Genomic DNA, 18162 nt, shown 5'->3' with positions numbered 1-18162 from the left:
CGGGGTAGGGTTATACAGAAGGCGTCCACAGGACTCGTTCTCAAAATCTTTGCCAACATCCAAACAAGAAGGTAAAAGCCTACAACCCATGGTCTATGAATGCTTAGCCTGTGACCTGTACTGTATGCTCAAGATAAAAAGTTCTGGATATACATTACACTTTCATTACCAATAAAAAAATAAAATGCAATTACCTGCATGTGAACCAGGCCACTCCCAGAGTTTAATACATACATAGCCATTGAATCATCTGCATAAAAGAATGGATGAGTATCATTTGACAAACAAAATGTACATATTCTTCTCACTACTGTAATACATCTACATTCAGCAATTTCTATTAATTTACCAAACAGCCCACCAAAAGGAATACTTTGTTTTTGATAGATAGAAGTTGTAGATATGTTTTTTTTTTCCCTCAGGTGATGTGTTTTCAAAGTCATAAAGAGTTAGAGTCAGTTCACCTTTACAAAAAAATGGCCTATGCAGAAAAGGGGCGTCCGTTATAAAAATAAAAAAAATAAAAAACTTTGCAGCTTTGACCAAAGTTGAATAATTGCCTTGCTATAGACGTAGGCAACGCTTAGCAGCATCCTTGCAAAACATCCAGGGAGGTTTAAGTTCAGGCTTCATGTGGTACATAAATGGCCTACAAAACTCAAAAGCTGCTGTTCTTGAAGGGGACCCACCTCGTCCTCCCCTCTCGTCCAATAAGAAAAGTCAATGCATAGTGTATATACTGCATGCAACATGATCTCAGAATGGGCTAGAGAATCTCGTTATTTATCCGGCTCTCCCTCATTCAGCGATTGTGTTACATGCAGTGTACATTATGCGCAGACTTTTTTCCATGGATGAAAGGGGAGCTAAGCCTGGAGACAGAAACCTAGAATACCTGAAGTTTAACGTCAGAAAGAGGACTGGGCACCCTGCATAGTAAATTTCTACAGGATCCAGCAGCCTTCATCACGTTGGACATACTTTATTACATGCAAGATTGGCAACTTTAAAGTTTTTTTTTTTTTTAGTTAATAACCAACATGTTATATACTTACCTGCCTTGTGCAGTGGTTTTGCACAGAGCAGCCCAGATCCTCTTCTTCTCAGGTCCCTCTTCAGTGCTCCTAGCCCCTCCCTCCCGAGATGCGGCCTGGCACCGTCCCTTTCTCTCCTCATTGGTTGACTGGCTTTGATTGACAACAGCGGGAGCCAACAGCGCCATGCTGCTGTCTCAACCAATGAGGGAAGTCCCCAGGCAGCCGAGTCTCTCGAGCAACAATCGCTGGATTTAGATCAGGCTGCAGCACACAGAAGGCGTTTTTATCTTAGATCTTACGATAAAAAACCTTCTGCCTTTATAACTACTTTAAGCTACAGGAAAAAATAATTTGTAATTAAAACTTTAGCTTTAAATTTCATTCTTTAAAACCTCTTCAGTTTCCAGCATTTTTATTTTTATTTTTTTTTACAAGTGCCGACAGCTTTTTTATAGTACTGTACATTCAGCAGCCTCCTAGCCTCGTCACTACAAATTATGGGCTGACAACCAACCAGACTTCTTATATCTGAGAAGTCACTTTAACCACTTCAGCCCCAGACCATTTGGCTGCCCAAAGACCAGTGCGTTTTTTGCGATTCGGCACTGACAATAGCGCAGTTGTGCGACACTGTACCCAAACAAAATTGATGTCCTTTTTTTCCCCACAAATAGAGCTTTCTTTTAGTGGTATTTGGTCGCCTCTGCGGTTTTTATTTTTTGCACTATAAACAAAAAAAGAGCGACAATTTTGAAAAAAAACGCAGTATTTTTTACTTTTTGCTAATAAATATCCCCAAAAAATATATAAAAAAACTATTTTTTTTCCCTCAGTTTAGGCCGATATGTATTCTTCTACATATTTTTGGTATAAAAAAAAAAAAAAAAATCGCAATAAGCGTATATTGATTGGTTTGCGCAAAAATTATAGGGATAGTTTCATGGCATTTTTAATTTTTTTTTTTTTTATTAGTAATGGCGGCAATCTGCAATTTTTATTGGGACTGCGACATTATGGCGGACATTTTTGGGACCACTGTCACTTATACAGCGATCAGTGCGATTAAAAATGCATTGATTACTGTGTAAATGACACTGGTAGTGAAGGGGTTAACCACTAGGGGGCAGTGAAGGGGTTAAGTGTGCCCTAGGGAGTGATTCTAACTGTGGAGGGGAGTGGCTTCAACACACAGGACAGTGATCACTGCTCTTGATCACAGAGAGCAGTAGATCACTGTCCTGTCACTAGGCAGAACGGGAAATGCTTTGTTTACATAAGCATCTCCCCGTTCCTCCTCTCCATGACACGATCGCGGGCACCCGGCGGACATTGAGTCCACGGGACCCACGGTCACGCCTCCGACGGCGCGACACCGCTTCTTAAAGGGGACGTACCTGTACGCCCTTTTGCCTGCCAGTACCATTCTGCCGACGTACATCGGCGTGCGCTGGTCGGCAAGCGGTTAAGGGAAAATTACCCTTTACCAGGCTATAGTACACACAAGAACCAAATTGCTTTTTTCACAATGTCTCACCATTTTGGTCAGATGTTACAAAGATCATAAAAATGTTCTCTAAAATGTATTTCCTGAGGGTCTCCAGGTCATGTTGGCCTCCTTCCAATCTGATCGCAAAATAGACCTGCAGCAGTAGTGACTGCCCAGACAAGAAGCAGCTCTGCAAGTCACAAAAGAAAAGGTCCAGGTGGTCAGAAGACAAGCAAACGTGGGGGGCAATATAAAAACACCCTCTGGGTGGATATCACCTACCCTGCAATGCTGATGCTGCTGAAGGGGAACACTGCACTTCAGACGAACCTGCCATACACTGGAGGAGTTTATGGCTTCTGCCTACATAAGGAAATGCATTAAAAGCAAGGAAGTCAGCTTAACTCAAAACAAGAAATTCATTGTAGTAAAATGGAATGCAATCTCAAACTTACAGTATAAAAAACACACAATCCCATAAGGTCTAAACATAAAAACCTGTCTAAATATTGATATACTGTATACATGTGCTTGTAACTCTTTCTAGCCAATATTTGGGAAAAAAGTAATAGTTTTAGGAAATACAATCATTTCACTAAGAGCTAAAGACTGTACCTCCATGCACCCGATTCTTAGTGAAGATTGTAGGCTAATAGATACATTTTGCAAATTTAACAAAGTGAGTAAACCCCTTTAGCTAACACATTGCAATGTTGGAGTTTCTAATATATTAATATATATTGTAAAGCGCTGCACAAACTGTTGGTGCTATATAAATCCTGCATTATGATAATATTAAATGGGGTCCAACGGACAAAGAAATGGCAAAAGTGTGTGTTAAATATCAGTTCCTCCAGCTGGATGAAGCTTCCAGTTTAATCTGTATTCTCATGAAAAGCTCACAGGCGGTTTTTCTCCTTCATGAAGAAAGGTAAAACAAATCCTAACGCCTGAAGACAATTTTGCAACTTTGAGCCTCGGTTCACACCAGAGGCGGCACGACTTGCAGGTCGCCTCACCGAGGCGACCTGCACACGACTGCCCGGGCGACTTGCAAAACGACTTCTGTATAGAAGTCTATGCAAGTCGCCCCCAAAGTCGTACAGGAACCTTTTTCTAAGTCGGAGCGTTCCATTGTACTGAACGGGACGCTACTTGTCAGGCGACCTAGGTCGCCTGACAAGTCGTCCTAGTGTGAACCGAGCCTTACATACATTAGTAAAGCTGTACATATCATTGCAACTACTTAGTGTATCCAGGTGAACTATAGCTTGTTTTTTTCAGGACAAATTGGGCTTTTGTTTAGGGGTAAATGGTAATGTTATCTCCTGTTTTTTTTTTTTGTTTTATTATCAAAGGAAAACTAGCCCAAAAAAGTTTTGAAACTTAGCTGCATATTGCTTGCCATTACCATAAGAAACAAAGAACAACCCAAAATAAATCCCCCTGCTCCTGACGACCACAGAAATAGCAATTTTTACATTGCTGTGATCATCAGGAGCAGGGGAAATTACGATGCATCTTTCACTCCATTCAAGAAGGGAAAACACACAAGGGCGGGTTGTACAGTGACTGATCCACAGGTAAACAGGAACAGGACCTCCATTCGTAAAACAACTGAAGCTCTAACGGGAGCACACTGTGCAGCGTGCTCCCAGCGCAAACACTTGTACGCATATATACAGTCTCACGGAAGACAACCCAATTCAGTGAGGCAGCATATAGGTTATTCAGTTGGTGGCCAGGGGCTAAACTAATAACAGACTGCATATAGGCTATGGAACCACAGAATAATTCCCCTCCATTATTTCCTCGCTCTGGTTCAGTGTACCATGTCTTTCAGAGAACGCAAACATTTGAAAGGTAGGTACCATCATCTTGAAAAGTACAATAGTGTAATTATGAAAATTAAAGAGGAACTAAAAGGCAAAACTTTTTTTCCCATTTTGGATAGAGTAAGGGAGGATTATAACCCCTGTAAGGTTTATTGTTGCCCTATTTGTCCCAAACGGGAGCTTTGCCTTCACTTCCTGTCCCATAGCCAAAACAGGAAGTGGGAGGAAATCACTGCAAATTAAGGGAATTTCTTGGGTACCCCCAGGTCACCAGAGTTGGTATCCCACGTTAAAATGGAGCAGCACTTTAACAAAGCAACTTTTTTAGTTACCAAAACTAAATGAGGAAAACTCATACCTGTGATTGTGAAAGATGGATATTTGCAATCCGTGGAAACATGACTGCTGTGTTTTGAAGAGAGTGCTTAGAGTCACCAGGGACGGCAGGAAGTACACCTTGCCCAAAGACCTATAACAGAACAAGGCTATTTAGAATAACCTGTGTCAACACTTATTCAATAAAGCTGCTAGGTAATGTAAAGTATATCTAAGGGATATCTAAAGTAGGATTTCAGATTTAGTCAAGCTACCTGACCTATATATTTAAGACAGGAGGGACTAGAACAAACTTGCCTGCTCTTGAATGAAGGATCAGACTTCACTTGCCAGGTTATTTATTTATATTTTTGTAAAAGACAGGGAAATTTCTGTGCGCAACAGCTAACACTTAAAGTGAAAGTAAAGGCAAAACCCAACTAACTCTATACCTACTCTCGGCCACATTCTAAGCCTAATCTATCTAGTACTGTAAGGAAATTTAAAAAAAAAAATAATAATCGCTATTCTTACCTGTTTTGCTAAGCTGTCAGCGGTGGCTTCAGTGTGTAGGAGAGGCAGCCAACAATGGAAGCCCCATAGTAAGTCTATGGGTGACATTACTTCCCTTGCATTTCCCAGCCTTGTTAGCTTTCTCCTGCACACAGAGGGCACCACTGAAGACCGGACCAGAGCGTCTGCAGAACAGGCAAGTATAGCAATTTTTCTTTACAGAGTTAGATAGATTAGGGTTAGAATGTGGGTGAGAGTAGGATTCCTTTCCAGTTAGTAAGGTTTTGCCTTTACTTCCAATTTAAAGTCAGAAGCAATCTCGAGCCAGCAATGCAAGTAAAAGATTGCCTGGGGAACCCTTGCCTTTATTTTATACCAAATCTTAAGAAAAAATATATCAACTTAGTTAATAATCTACATAAAAAAAAAAAAGTTATTTACGCTCTTTCTGAACACATCAAAAGATAAAATGTTTTTAAGGATTTTGCAAACTGGAATTTTCTCAGCATGAAAAGGCTTCATTCAGCTCACCTGATAGGACAGAATCCCATTTGTAGTAGTATTTATAAATAAAGAGCCCTCAAAACTTCCTTCTTCATCTGGCAGAAACATGACTGTGAACAATGATTTCCCTCTGGCTGGGATGACCTAACAACCCAGAAAATCAAAACAAAAAAACTTACACTCAGATCAAATGGATTTTGGTAACCATTTAATAACAATTTAAGAAGTTAAAAAGTAAGGTCTATACAGCAGTGGTCTCCAAAGTGTGGCCCTTTGCTTGTCTTATTCTTCCACTGACACCAACAATGAGGCATAATTCCTGCTACTAACATCAGCAACAATGGGACACTATTCCTCCCACTGACCCCAACGATAGGGGGGGAGGGGTCTATTCCTCCCACTGACCCCAACGATAGGGGGGGAGGGGTCTATTCCTCCCACTGACCCCAACGATAGGGGATCTATTCCTCCCACTGACCCCAGCGATAGGGGATCTATTCCTCCCACTGACCCCAACGATGGGGGATCTATTCCTCCCACTGACCCCAGCGATAGGGGATCTATTCCTCCCACTGACACCAACGATGGGGGATCTATTCCTCCCACTGACCCCAACGATGGGGGATCTATTCCTCCCACTGACCCCAGCGATAGGGGATCTATTCCTCCCACTGACCCCAACGATGGGGGATCTATTCCTCCCACTGACCCCAGCGATGGGGGATCTATTCCTCCCACTGACCCCAACGATAGGGGGGGAGGGGTCTATTCCTCCCACTGACCCCAACGATGGGGGGGGGTCTATTCCTTCCACTGACCCCAACGATGGGGGGGAGGGGTCTATTCCTCCCACTGACCCCAACGATAGGGGGGGAGGGGTCTATTCCTCCCACTGACCCCAACGATAGGGGGGGGTCTATTCCTCCCACTGACCCCAACGATAGGGGATCTATTCCTCCCACTGACCCCAACGATGGGGAATCTATTCCTCCCACTGACCCCAACGATGGGGGGGAGGGGTCTATTCCTCCCACTGACCCCAACGATAGGGGGGGAGGGGTCTATTCCTCCCACTGACCCCAACGATGGGGGGAAGGGTCTATTCCTCCCACTGACCCCAACGATGGGGGGAAGGGGTCTATTCCTCCCACTGACCCCAACGATAGGGGGGGAGGTATCTATTCCTCCCACTGACCCCAACGATAGGGGGGAGGGGTCTATTCCTCCCACTGACCCCAACGATAGGGGGGGAGGGGTCTATTCCTCCCACTGACCCCAACGATGGGGGGGGTCTACCCCTCCCACTGACCCCAACGATGGGGGGGTCTATTCCTCCCACTGACACCAACGATGGTGAGGGGGGTCTATTTCTCTCGCGGACACCCACGATGAGGGGGCACCATTCCTCCCGCGGACACCCACGATGAGGGGGCACCATTCCTCCCGCGGACACCCACGATGGGGCACCACTCCTCCCGCGGACACCAACGATGGGGCACCACTCCTCCCGCGGACACCAACGATGGGGCACCACTCCTCCCGCGGACACCAACGATGGGGCACCACTCCTCCCGCGGACACCAACGATGGGGCACCACTCCTCCCGCGGACACCAACGATGGGGCACCACTCCTCCCGCGGACACCAACGATGGGGCACCACTCCTCCCGCGGACACCAACGATGGGGCACCACTCCTCCCGCGGACACCAACGATGGGGCACCACTCCTCCCGCGGACACCAACGATGGGGCACCACTCCTCCCGCGGACACCAACGATGGGGCACCACTCCTCCCGCGGACACCAACGATGGGGCACCACTCCTCCCGCGGACACCAACGATGGGGCACCACTCCTCCCGCGGACACCAACGATGGGGCACCACTCCTCCCGCGGACACCAACGATGGGGCACCACTCCTCCCGCGGACACCAACGATGGGGCACCACTCCTCCCGCGGACACCAACGATGGGGCACCACTCCTCCCGCGGACACCAACGATGGGGCACCACTCCTCCCGCGGACACCAACGATGGGGCACCATTCCTCCAGCGGACACCAACGATGGGGCACCATTCCTCCCGCGGACACCGATGGGGCACCATTCCTCCCGCGGACACCAACGATGGGGCACCATTCCTCCCGCGGACACCAACGATGGGGCACCATTCCTCCCGCGGACACCAACGATGGGGCACCATTCCTCCCGCGGACACCAACGATGGGGCACCATTCCTCCCGCGGACACCAACAATGGGGCACCATTCCTCCCGCGGACACCAACAATGGGGCACTACTCCTCCCGCGGACACCAACAATGGGGCACTATTCCTCCTGCGGACACCAACGATGGGGCACTATTCCTCCTACTGACACCAACAATGGGGCACTATTCTTCCCAATGATGGGGCAATATTTCTCCAGCTGACACCAACGATGGGGCACTATTATTCTAACGGATACCAATTAAGAGGCACTATTCCTCCCAACACCAAAGATGCATTGTTTACTCCCACTGACGCCAGGACATTTTCTACTTCCAGTGGCCACAGTCCAGCCCTGCTAAAGTCTGAAGGACAGTGTACTGGCCCTTTGTTTAGAAAGTTTGGAGACCCCTGCTATACAGAGTATTCCGCTAAAATATACAAATGCCGAAGAAATTGGTTAAATAAACCATATAAGAATTATAGCTCATGCACAAATGGAGGCGTTAATCTCATTCCTCCTAAAAACCATACACTAGCATCTATGACCACAAATTTAAATTAAATCGTATATCTTTTTACAAAAAAGAAATAAGAAAGCTAGCTTTTCTCTTCGGCTAGATTTCCTCTGGTCATTATGCACTGGACGTCTATGGCACAAATAATTTGGGCATTTAAATTATGCTTTGGGATGTCTTGAACACAGCAAAAATAAATTTAGCTGCAAGGCAAATATCATTCAGACGTGAGAAAGTCTTGCAGGGAATGGAATGGGAGTAAAACAGAAGGGTGTGTCACTAAGGACACTGCATTTCAAAACAGCCCTGGAAATGCTTTTACAACCCTCACATGTTAAAACTCACACATAACACACATATGACTCTTAAAAGGGTTTCACTACAGCAGCCAAACTCATATCTGCATTGTTCTATTTCAAATTATTGGCATGGAGCTAGAAAGAAAAAACGTCATTCCCAGGGCACCCACACCTTGAAAAGCATGAGGATTTCACTGGAGACAAATTTACAGAACAGCAGACTACTACTTTATTTTCTCATCACTCCATACTTACATAAAAACTCATCGAAAATGCATGTGTGTTGATGTGCATTTAACATGCATATTCATGTGCTTTCATGTCATCCGTTGTAAAGTGACAGATCCACTTGCAAGTTATTTATTTTTTTTACTTTCAGTTGCATTGCCTTTACACGCATTCATGTGTGCTGTGTTAAAATGTAGACAGGTTGCATGTACATGTACACAACATTGTGGTTTAAACACAGCACACAGAAAACCATTATTTTCTATGTGCCCCTGCAGTGACCCGCATTGATCTGGTGTGGATTGGGGCCCTGCATATGATATGAACAAGCCCACAAAGTACAACTGCATACCAATTTATACAAGCAGCAAATCCAGTGGTGCACAAGGCTCAAAGTAATCAAATATATTTTTCACCTTCCCTGACCGAGCCAAATCAGATTTCATTTTGACCTCACATTGGAAGGATTTCAGCAACATGCAGGGCTGCCAATCCAGAGGGCAGGACTGGGTGCTGAATGACAAGCTACAGGCTTGTCAGTCAAGAGTGATAATGCCGTTAAGCCAAGCACCCTGCATTCATTTTTTCATCCCCCCGTAGTACAAGCAGGCAGCCTACATGAGTGTGTCAACTCTGCTCTGAAGAGTTAGAAGCTGTGCAGCATTGTTGCCATACCATCACAGGAAGGCTGACTTCACTGGCAAGATCAACAGATACAGTGCCTTGAAAAAGTATTCATACCCCTTGAGATTTTCCACATTTTGTCATGTTACAACCAAAAATATAAATGTATTTTTTGGCTATTTTATGTGATAGACCAACACAAAGTGGCACAACTGTGAAGGAGGAAGGAACATTAAATGGTTTTAAATTTGGTTTACAAATAAATATGTTAAAAAAGTGTGGCGTGCATTTGTATTCAACCCCCCCCACCTTTCGTTGCAATTACAGCTGCAAGTCTTTTTGGGGATGTCTCTACCATCTTTGCGCACTAGGAGAGTGCCACCATCATGTTTCACGGTGGGGATGGTGTGTTCTAGCGTTTTGCTTTTAGGCCAAAAAGTTAAATTTTGGTCTCATCTGACCAGGGCACCTTCTTCCATATGTTTGCTGTGTCCCCCACATGGGTTCTCGCAAACTGCAAACAGGATTTCTTATGGCTTTCTTTCAACAATGGTTTTCTTCTTCCCATTCTTCCATAAAGGTCAGATTTGTGGAGCGCACGACTAATAGTTGTCCTGTGGACAGATTCTCCCACCTGAGCTGTGGATCTCTGCAGCTCCTCCGGAGTTACCATGGGCCTCTTGGCTGCTTCTCTAATAAATGCTCTCCTTGCCCAGCCTGTCAGTTTAGGTGGACGGCCGTGTCTTGGTAGGTTTGCAGTTGTGCCATACTCTTTCCATTTTCGGATGATGGATTGAACAGTGCTCCATGAGATGTTCAAAGCTTAGGCAATGTTTTTTATAACCTAACCCTGCTTTAAACTCCTCCACAACGTTATCCCTGACCTGTCTGGTGTGTTCCTTGGCTTTCATGATGCCGTTTGTTCACTAAGGTTCTCTAACAAACCTCTGAGGGCTTCACAGAACAGCTGTATTTATACTGAGACTAAATTACACACAAGTGGACTCTATTTACTAATTCGGTGACTTCGATTGGTTCCACTAAATTTTAGTTAGGGGTATCTGAGTAAAGGGGGCTGAATACAAATGCATGCCACACTTTTCAGATATTTGTAAAAAATCCTGAAAAACATTTCTCATTTTCCTTTCACTTCACAATTATGTGCCACTTTGTGTTGGTCTTTCACATAAAACACCAATAACATACATTTAAATTTTTGGTTGTAACATGACAAAATGTGCAACATTTCAAAAGGGTATGAATACTTTTTCAAAGGCACTATATTTGTGGGATTTTGCAGGGGGGCTAAGAAAATTGTACACACAAGTGCACTTATAATTAGGCCCATATTTGTATGTAATGGGAGGCTATTTGGTCTACTTCAAAGACAAACTCCAGTCAAAACAAATATGTTAATGTTGATGCGTCTCTAAAATCAAGAACATACTGCAGCTTACCATCGCTTAAATATGGTGTCTGCACTAGTTTTATTTGTTTTTCAGGCTTATCCTAAAAACCCCTTTTACACTGGAGGCATTTTTCAGGCGCAACAGTGCTAAAAATAGCGCCTGAAAAAAGCCTCAGCTGCAAACCCAGTGTGAAAGCCTGAGTGCTTTGACAGTGGGGCGCTGCGCTGGCACGGCGTCACAAAAAGTCCTGCCAGCAGCTTCTTTGCAGTGGTGTAGGAGCAGTGAATACATCGCTCCTGCCCATTGAAAACAATGGGGCAGCGGCGTTTTGCGGGCGGATTTAACCCCTTTTCGGCCACTAGTGGGGGGTTAAAATGGCCCCGCTAGCGGCCTAATAGCGCCGCTAAAACAGCGCTAAAAATAGCGCCACTTTACCGCTGACACCCGGGGCGGCTCAGTGTGAAAGGGGTCTTATTTTTACTGAGTGATCCTGCCAGTAGCAAATCCTTTTCTAGGAGGACAACACTCACTAGGGGAAACTGTATCTGAGGAGTAACAACATGGATCTCCTAAGACAGGAAGTATATTAGAGCTGTAGAACACCTCTCTCTTCTACATAACATAAGGGAACATCTTCTGCAGTGCACAGACTGACTTGAGAACAGCTGATATCAGTCAGCAGAGGACACAGGAATTAATCAGCCCACAATATTGCTGGCAGAATTACCAGGCTTTTTTTGCACTTACTGAAAAGATAGAATAGGTTTCGTTGGTATATTTAATAGACCAAATAACAGAATAATGACAGGTTACCTTTAATAGCCAGTTACTATGCAACAAAACTGGGAAAACCGTGCAACAGTTAGGAGAGTAAACTGTTCAGTGTCACACTGTAGAACAGTGTAGAACAGTGTTCTTTACATCGTTTGTCAAAACTATCTGATCTCCAAACAAGTAGTGCCTATCTGCTCTCCTCTTCAGCATGCAGCTCCTTTTTTTTGCCATCTGTGTTGTGAAGGAAATCCCTAGTTGTCACCAGAACTAGTGCTCCCATTGGAAGATTTCCTCTATATGCCTGTTTTTGTGACTGCTCAAAATTTGGGATTTTCTTACACCTTCAGTGTTAACGGTCACCAGGACAAATTAGAGAGGGTGGATCTCCCTAGCGAGGACACAGATAGCAATAATTAGGGCTGTTGAAATTAATCACCGAATCAATGCATCGGCATTCGACCGTCCACGATGCAGCATCGATGCTATAGCTTTAAGGCATCGATTATTGAGGATGACGTTATCCTCGCGCCGCGTTATGCCCCGCCTCCGCGACCGAATGGAGCCAAAAGCCGCCAAAGAGCCGCGGGAGTAAGCCGTGCTGGCTTTTCCCGCTTGCTGCCCCTGACTGATGTCATCCCCTGCTGCCCTGCGAGGAGCGACGCTGTGTGCACGTTCACGGGGACATGGAGCGCCGGTGGCTGGAGCTACTGCTGCTAAGAGTGGCGGCCGGCTTGTGGAGCATGGAGCTCCGAGGAGGAGAGTGGAGCCGCGGCGTATCAAGCCAGGTAAGGGGGCCGCATGGAGGACACCTCTGCTCTTCCCCCACCTCTACACACTGAGCATGCAGATAGGGCAATAAAACAAAAAATTGTGTGCAGTGCTTTGTGGTGATAATAAATGCACAAAAAAAGTCTTATTAAGTAGTGAATAAATATAGCCCTGAAATATATAATCTGTGATCTGATTAAAAGAAATCTTTTGTGTATTCAAAGTAATTCCAGTGCTGAGTGTTCTCTGCCGTGTTCAAACATTCGTGATTTCTGGTGAATGATTTGAACACAGCAGAGAACACTCAGCACTGGAATTACTTTGAATACACAAAAGATTTCTTTTAATCAGATCACAGATTATATATTTCAGGGTTATATTTATTCACTACTTAATAAGACTTTTTTTGTGCATTTATTATCACCACAAAGCACTGCACACAATTTTTTTGTTTTATTGCCCTATCTGTATGCTCACTGTGTAGAGGTGGGGGAAGAGCAGAGGACTGTGTGGATGCAGGTCGAGAAGGATGGGAATTGGTCCTTGGTGACACTGGGCAGGGGAGCGCTATGGTAATAGTATTATATGGGGACAGGTTAGTGGGGAGGGGGGCGGGGTATTAGTCATCTTGGATAGGACAGTCTGGCACCTCCCTTACCACGTCCAGCAGGTCTGCAGTCTCTGACCCTCTCCTGTATCATGTCTGCAGTCTCTGACCCTCTCCTGTATCATGTCTGCAGTCTCCGACCCTCTCCTGTATCATGTCTGCAGTCTCCGACCCTCTCCTGTATCATGTCTGCAGCCTCTGACCATCTCCTGTATCATGTCTGCAGTCTCTGACCATCTCCTGTATCATGTCTGCAGTCTCTGACCATCTCCTGTATCATGTCTGCAGTCTCTGACCATCTACTGTATCATGTCTGCAGTCTCTGACCCTCTCCTGTATCATGTCTGCAGTCTCCGACCCTCTCCTGTATCATGTCTGCAGTCTCCGACCCTCTCCTGTATCATGTCTGCAGTCTCTGACCCTCTCCTGTATCATGTCTGCAGTCTCTGACCCTCTCCTGTATCATGTCTGCAGTCTCTGACCCTCTCCTGTATCATGTCTGCAGTCTCTGAATATCTTCTGTAGTCATTTGGGGGCAGTCTGGAGCTCCTCTTTAAGTTGTCTGCTGTGTTTACACTTTGCTACATGCAGGGAGTGTTGTCTTTTTTTTTTAAGAACAGATAAAATTTAAAAAATGGAGTTCTGACTACTTAAATTTTTTGGATGAAAACTGTGCGCAGTAATCGTGATGAATCGTGGACCTGATAATCATAATCAAATCGAATCGTGAGGCCAGTGAAGATGCGCACCCCTAGCAATAATACCCTGACAGGTGTTGGTCAATCCCTCTCCACTCTATATAAAACAAACAAAAAAAAAAAGTTCGAAAAATACACTCAAGCAGCACCATCCTGCTCTGGTAGCCCTACCCACTAGAAGCACAAGCCAACACTGGCCTCGAGCAGAGCTGGTCTGAGATTTAACCATCAGATCACTACACCCAAACCACCTTTCTTGCAGTAGGACAGGTCAGGGTTGCGTAAAATGGCTTAGTAATGGTAAGCACAGAGTCACTACATCCTGTATATATGCCATTATGTGTGCATAGAAAAATAATGTTTATATACAGTAGCAAGAAAAAGTATGTGAACCCCTTGTAGTTATCTTGTTTTCTGCCATATGAATTGCGTGGTCATGCAACACTGGACCCACATTAACCACTTAATTCCTGGCGTATAGTAAAATGATGTCCGCAGATGGGATCTTCCATCCTGGGCGGGCGTCATATGTTGTCCTCCGCCTCCCGCCAGTATAGGGGGCGTGCGCGCGTGCCCACCACGTCACTGAGGAGCGGATGCACATGCTCGGCAGCAGAAATGTCCACTAGCCACCCTCGATCAACCCTGACAGAGCAGGAATGTGGATCTGTGTGTATAAACACACAAATCTACATTCTGTAAGGGAAGGGGAGACAGATCGTGTGTTCCTAGTATATAGAAACAGCGATTGGTCTCCTCCCCAGTCAGTCCCTCCCCCCCCCACCCCCCAGTTAGGAAACACAGTGAGGGAACACATTTAACCCCTTGATCGCCCCATAGTGTTAACCCCTTCCCTACCAGTGACATTTATACAGTAATCAGTGGCTATTTACAGCACTGAGAATATATAAAACACACAGCGCTGTGATACTAAATAGCTGATAATTACACATAAAACCAAGTGAGGCTTCTATCAAAAGAGAGTGTTTTCAGAGTCACTTAAAAAGAATAAATAATGATATTTGAAGCGCTTCACAATGCGCATAAAAATGAATATATATGAATAAATATAAATACTCAAATAAATCCAGCGGTGAGTAAAAATTCCTAAAAAATTCAGCAATCAAAATAGTGTAAAATTATAAAAAATTAGTGCCACCAAATGTGTAAAAAAATCCACATAAAAATAAATATATAAGGATGTATTCAGAAGGTTCAATTATACAAGTGTAGAATCCGATTGGTATAAAGCTTTGACCCACTAGAAAAGCTGTTTAAAAACACTTGCTTAATTAAGGTGCTCATTGACATTTATAGTAACAATGTTTTTTTTGCTTCTGTTCACAACCAATGTGAGAATCATAAACAGATCTCATTTGACAGGCAGATAAGAGAAAAAAAACAATCATTGTGCAATAGTTAGGATACCAAGGTACACAGGCAAACTTCAATCCACTCACGTGTGCCTTATAATTTTTTTACACATTTGGTGGCACTAATTTTTTATAATTTTACACTATTTTGATTGCTGGATTTTTTAGGAATTTTTACTCACCGCTGGATTTATTTGAGTATTTATAGTTATTTATTTATATTTATTCATATATATTCATTTTTATGCACATTGTGAAGCGCTTCAAATATCATTATTTATTTACAGCACTGATCGCTGTATAAAGGTCAGTGGTTTCAAAAAAGTGTCAAAAGTGTCCGATCTGTACGCCGCAATCCCGATAAAAATCGCAGATCGCCGCCATTACTAGTAAAAAAAAAATATAATAATAATAATAATAATAATAATAATAATAATACAAAATGCCATAAATCAATAACCTATTTTGTAGGCGCTATAACTTTTGCGCAAACCAATCAATATACGCTTATTGCAATATTTTTTTACCAAAAATATGTAGAAGAATACATATCAGCCTAAACTGAGGAATTTTTTTTTTTAATTGGGGATATTTATTATAGCAAAAAGGAGGAATTTTTTTTGCAACATTGTCGCTCTTTTTTTGTTTATAGCGCAAAAAATAAAAATATGCAGAGGTGATCAAATATAACCAAATAAAGCCCCATTTGTGGAAAAAAGGACATCAATTTTGTTTGGGTACAGCGTCGCACGATCGCGCAATTGTCAGTTAAAGCAACGCAGTGCTGTATCGCAAAAAATGGCCCAGGCAGGAAGGGGTTAAATTTATTTATTTATTTTTTTGACAGATAGCGCTTTCTTTTGGTGGCATTTAACCACTGGGGTTTTTATTGTTTGCTTAACAAGCAGTTTCAGTTATAAAATTTTGCAAACAAGTAATTTTTCTCCTTCACGGATGCGCTGATGAGGCGGCACTGATAGGCGCCACTAATGGGCATTGATTTGCACTGATGGGGCTGCACTAATAATCAGTGCCCTGATTATCTGTGTACATGTCCCCTGGCAGGATTGCTGGTTACCGGCTCTCCGCTGTGACAGTGCATGAGGAAAGTACTGCCGATAACCAGCAAGTCTGTTTACACTTCGATCAGTTGTGACTGGACACAGCAAATCACAAAGCGCACAAGGCGCGTGGTTTCCATCCATGAACGCCCTCCCAGAACAACAGAACTGCGCTGTAGCCATCTTTTGGCTATAGCGTGGTAAGGAAGTGGTTAAACATTTCACAGTGCTAGAGGAAATAGTGAGTGAGCCCAATGAAAAATTACTTCAATGGCTGCTAATTGTAGTCAGTAGTTTGTAACGATTTAGAGCTACTTTAATAAGACACTGAAACATTTTAGGATTGGTCTTCATAAGAAGCATCAGCCTGGTGTGAGCTGTGCTTCTAAAAAAAGGAGCTCTCTGAAGATATATGATCAAGAGTAGTTGATCTGCATAAGGCTGGAAAGGCATATAGTAGTCTCAAAGTGCTTAGGCATCCATCCAAATTGTCTATGAATGGAGACAGTTTAGTACTGTGGATACTCTTTCTAGAAGTGGGACCTCAACCAAGATGAATTCCAAAAGGTACAACGCAGAATCCTCAATGAGGAAAATAGGATGACATGACCACGCCCCTTATGACCTCACAGTCCCAGCATGTCCCGGGACTGTGATGTCATAGGGGGGCGGGGTCACCGCCTATATAAGTCATAGCAGAGCGCACAGACAGCATTACAGCCGGAGAGAGCGTTGTGTCAACATCTCTGGAAGAGAAGAGGGAAGAAGACGATCCAGATGTCCGGGCTCCTCCGCTAGCAAAAGAGCGGCAAAAGAGCAGAAGATAGCGGAGGAGCCCCGAAGTCGGAAGAAGACTCGCTCATCCCCACCCCCTCTCCTGACCGGCCAGGCTGCGTGCTCAGATAAGGGTCTGGTATGGATTTTGGAGGGGGACCCCCACGCTGTTTTTTAGGCGTAGGGGGTTCCCCTTAAAATCCATACCAGATCTAAGGGCCTGGTATGCCCCTGGAGGGGACCCCATTCAGGTTTTTATTTAAAATTTGGCGTGGAGTTCCCCCTCAAGATTCATACCAAACACAGTGCCTGGTATTGGCGGGGATCCAAGTCGGATCCCTGCACGAGAGTGAACCCGGCTCGCAAGGTGTCAATCTCGCCGATAAAAGTGGCGAGATTGACACAATATCAGACAACAATACAAAAGTTGACCAAAGGGTGGTGGTAAAGAGCTGAAAAACCACATGATTTGGTGAAAGTTGGCTGGAAAAGTCCTGCCGTCTGTATGCAAGACAAACTTCTGGCCAACGCCCTTTGTACAAAAATCCAAGGGAAAGTTTGTACAAAGTCCTATGGTGTGTATGGGGCTTTGACCTCAAGAGAGCTGTTCACACCAGACATCCTACAAATGTGTGAGCTGAAGAAGTTTTGTAAAGAGGAATGGTAAAAATTCCCTCCTGAACAGTGTGCTGGTCTGATCCAGAGCTACTGAAAGCACTTGCTTGAAGTCATTTCTGCCAAAGGAGGTTCCAGCTATTAACTCCAAGGGTTCACTTTCTCCTCTAGCACTGTGAATGTTTAATGGGTGTATTCAATAAAGACACAAGAAACTATAATTGTGTGTTATCTACTTGAGCACATTGTGTATGCCTACTGCTGTGACTTAGAGGAGGATCAGATCACAGTTTATGGCAAATTACTGCAGAAAACCAAATAATTCAAAGGGGTATACATACTTTTTCTTGCCACTGTAAAGTTTATGCTATATGGCACAAAAGTGTTCTGAATTTTATGATCACCTTTCTAAACCCTGATTAAAACTGTTTGAGCTCCTATTAACACAGATAACCAGTCTTGATCACACAAGACCTTACAGAACAGTGGCAATTTAGATCTTGGTCCAAAACCTGGAA

At 44.2% G+C, this 18162-nt stretch overlaps 1 protein-coding gene across 3 annotated transcripts in view; it reads right to left on the bottom strand.

Moving 5' to 3' along the window:
• The window catches only part of TMEM131L (transmembrane 131 like), a 190022-nt gene that overhangs the window by 113372 nt on the left and 58488 nt on the right, over window positions 1-18162 (bottom strand). For 2 of the 3 annotated variants that reach the window (XM_073605325.1, XM_073605317.1), the window contains exons 6-10: window positions 5718-5834; window positions 4717-4827; window positions 2806-2886; window positions 2572-2713; window positions 195-250 (exon numbers count right to left, since the gene is read on the bottom strand). In XM_073605325.1, coding sequence (XP_073461426.1) covers window positions 195-250; window positions 2572-2713; window positions 2806-2886; window positions 4717-4827; window positions 5718-5834 — 507 coding nt within the window. The remainder of the gene's footprint in view (window positions 1-194; window positions 251-2571; window positions 2714-2805; window positions 2887-4716; window positions 4828-5717; window positions 5835-18162) is intronic. The other variant, XM_073605333.1, reaches the window with a different exon arrangement.

This window comes from Aquarana catesbeiana, linkage group LG01, assembly GCF_042186555.1.
Source record: "Aquarana catesbeiana isolate 2022-GZ linkage group LG01, ASM4218655v1, whole genome shotgun sequence".
Classification (NCBI taxonomy): Eukaryota; Metazoa; Chordata; class Amphibia; order Anura; family Ranidae; genus Aquarana; species Aquarana catesbeiana.
The sequence above is the reverse complement of the archived record's forward strand: the minus strand, read 5'-3'. Positions and strand labels throughout refer to the sequence as shown.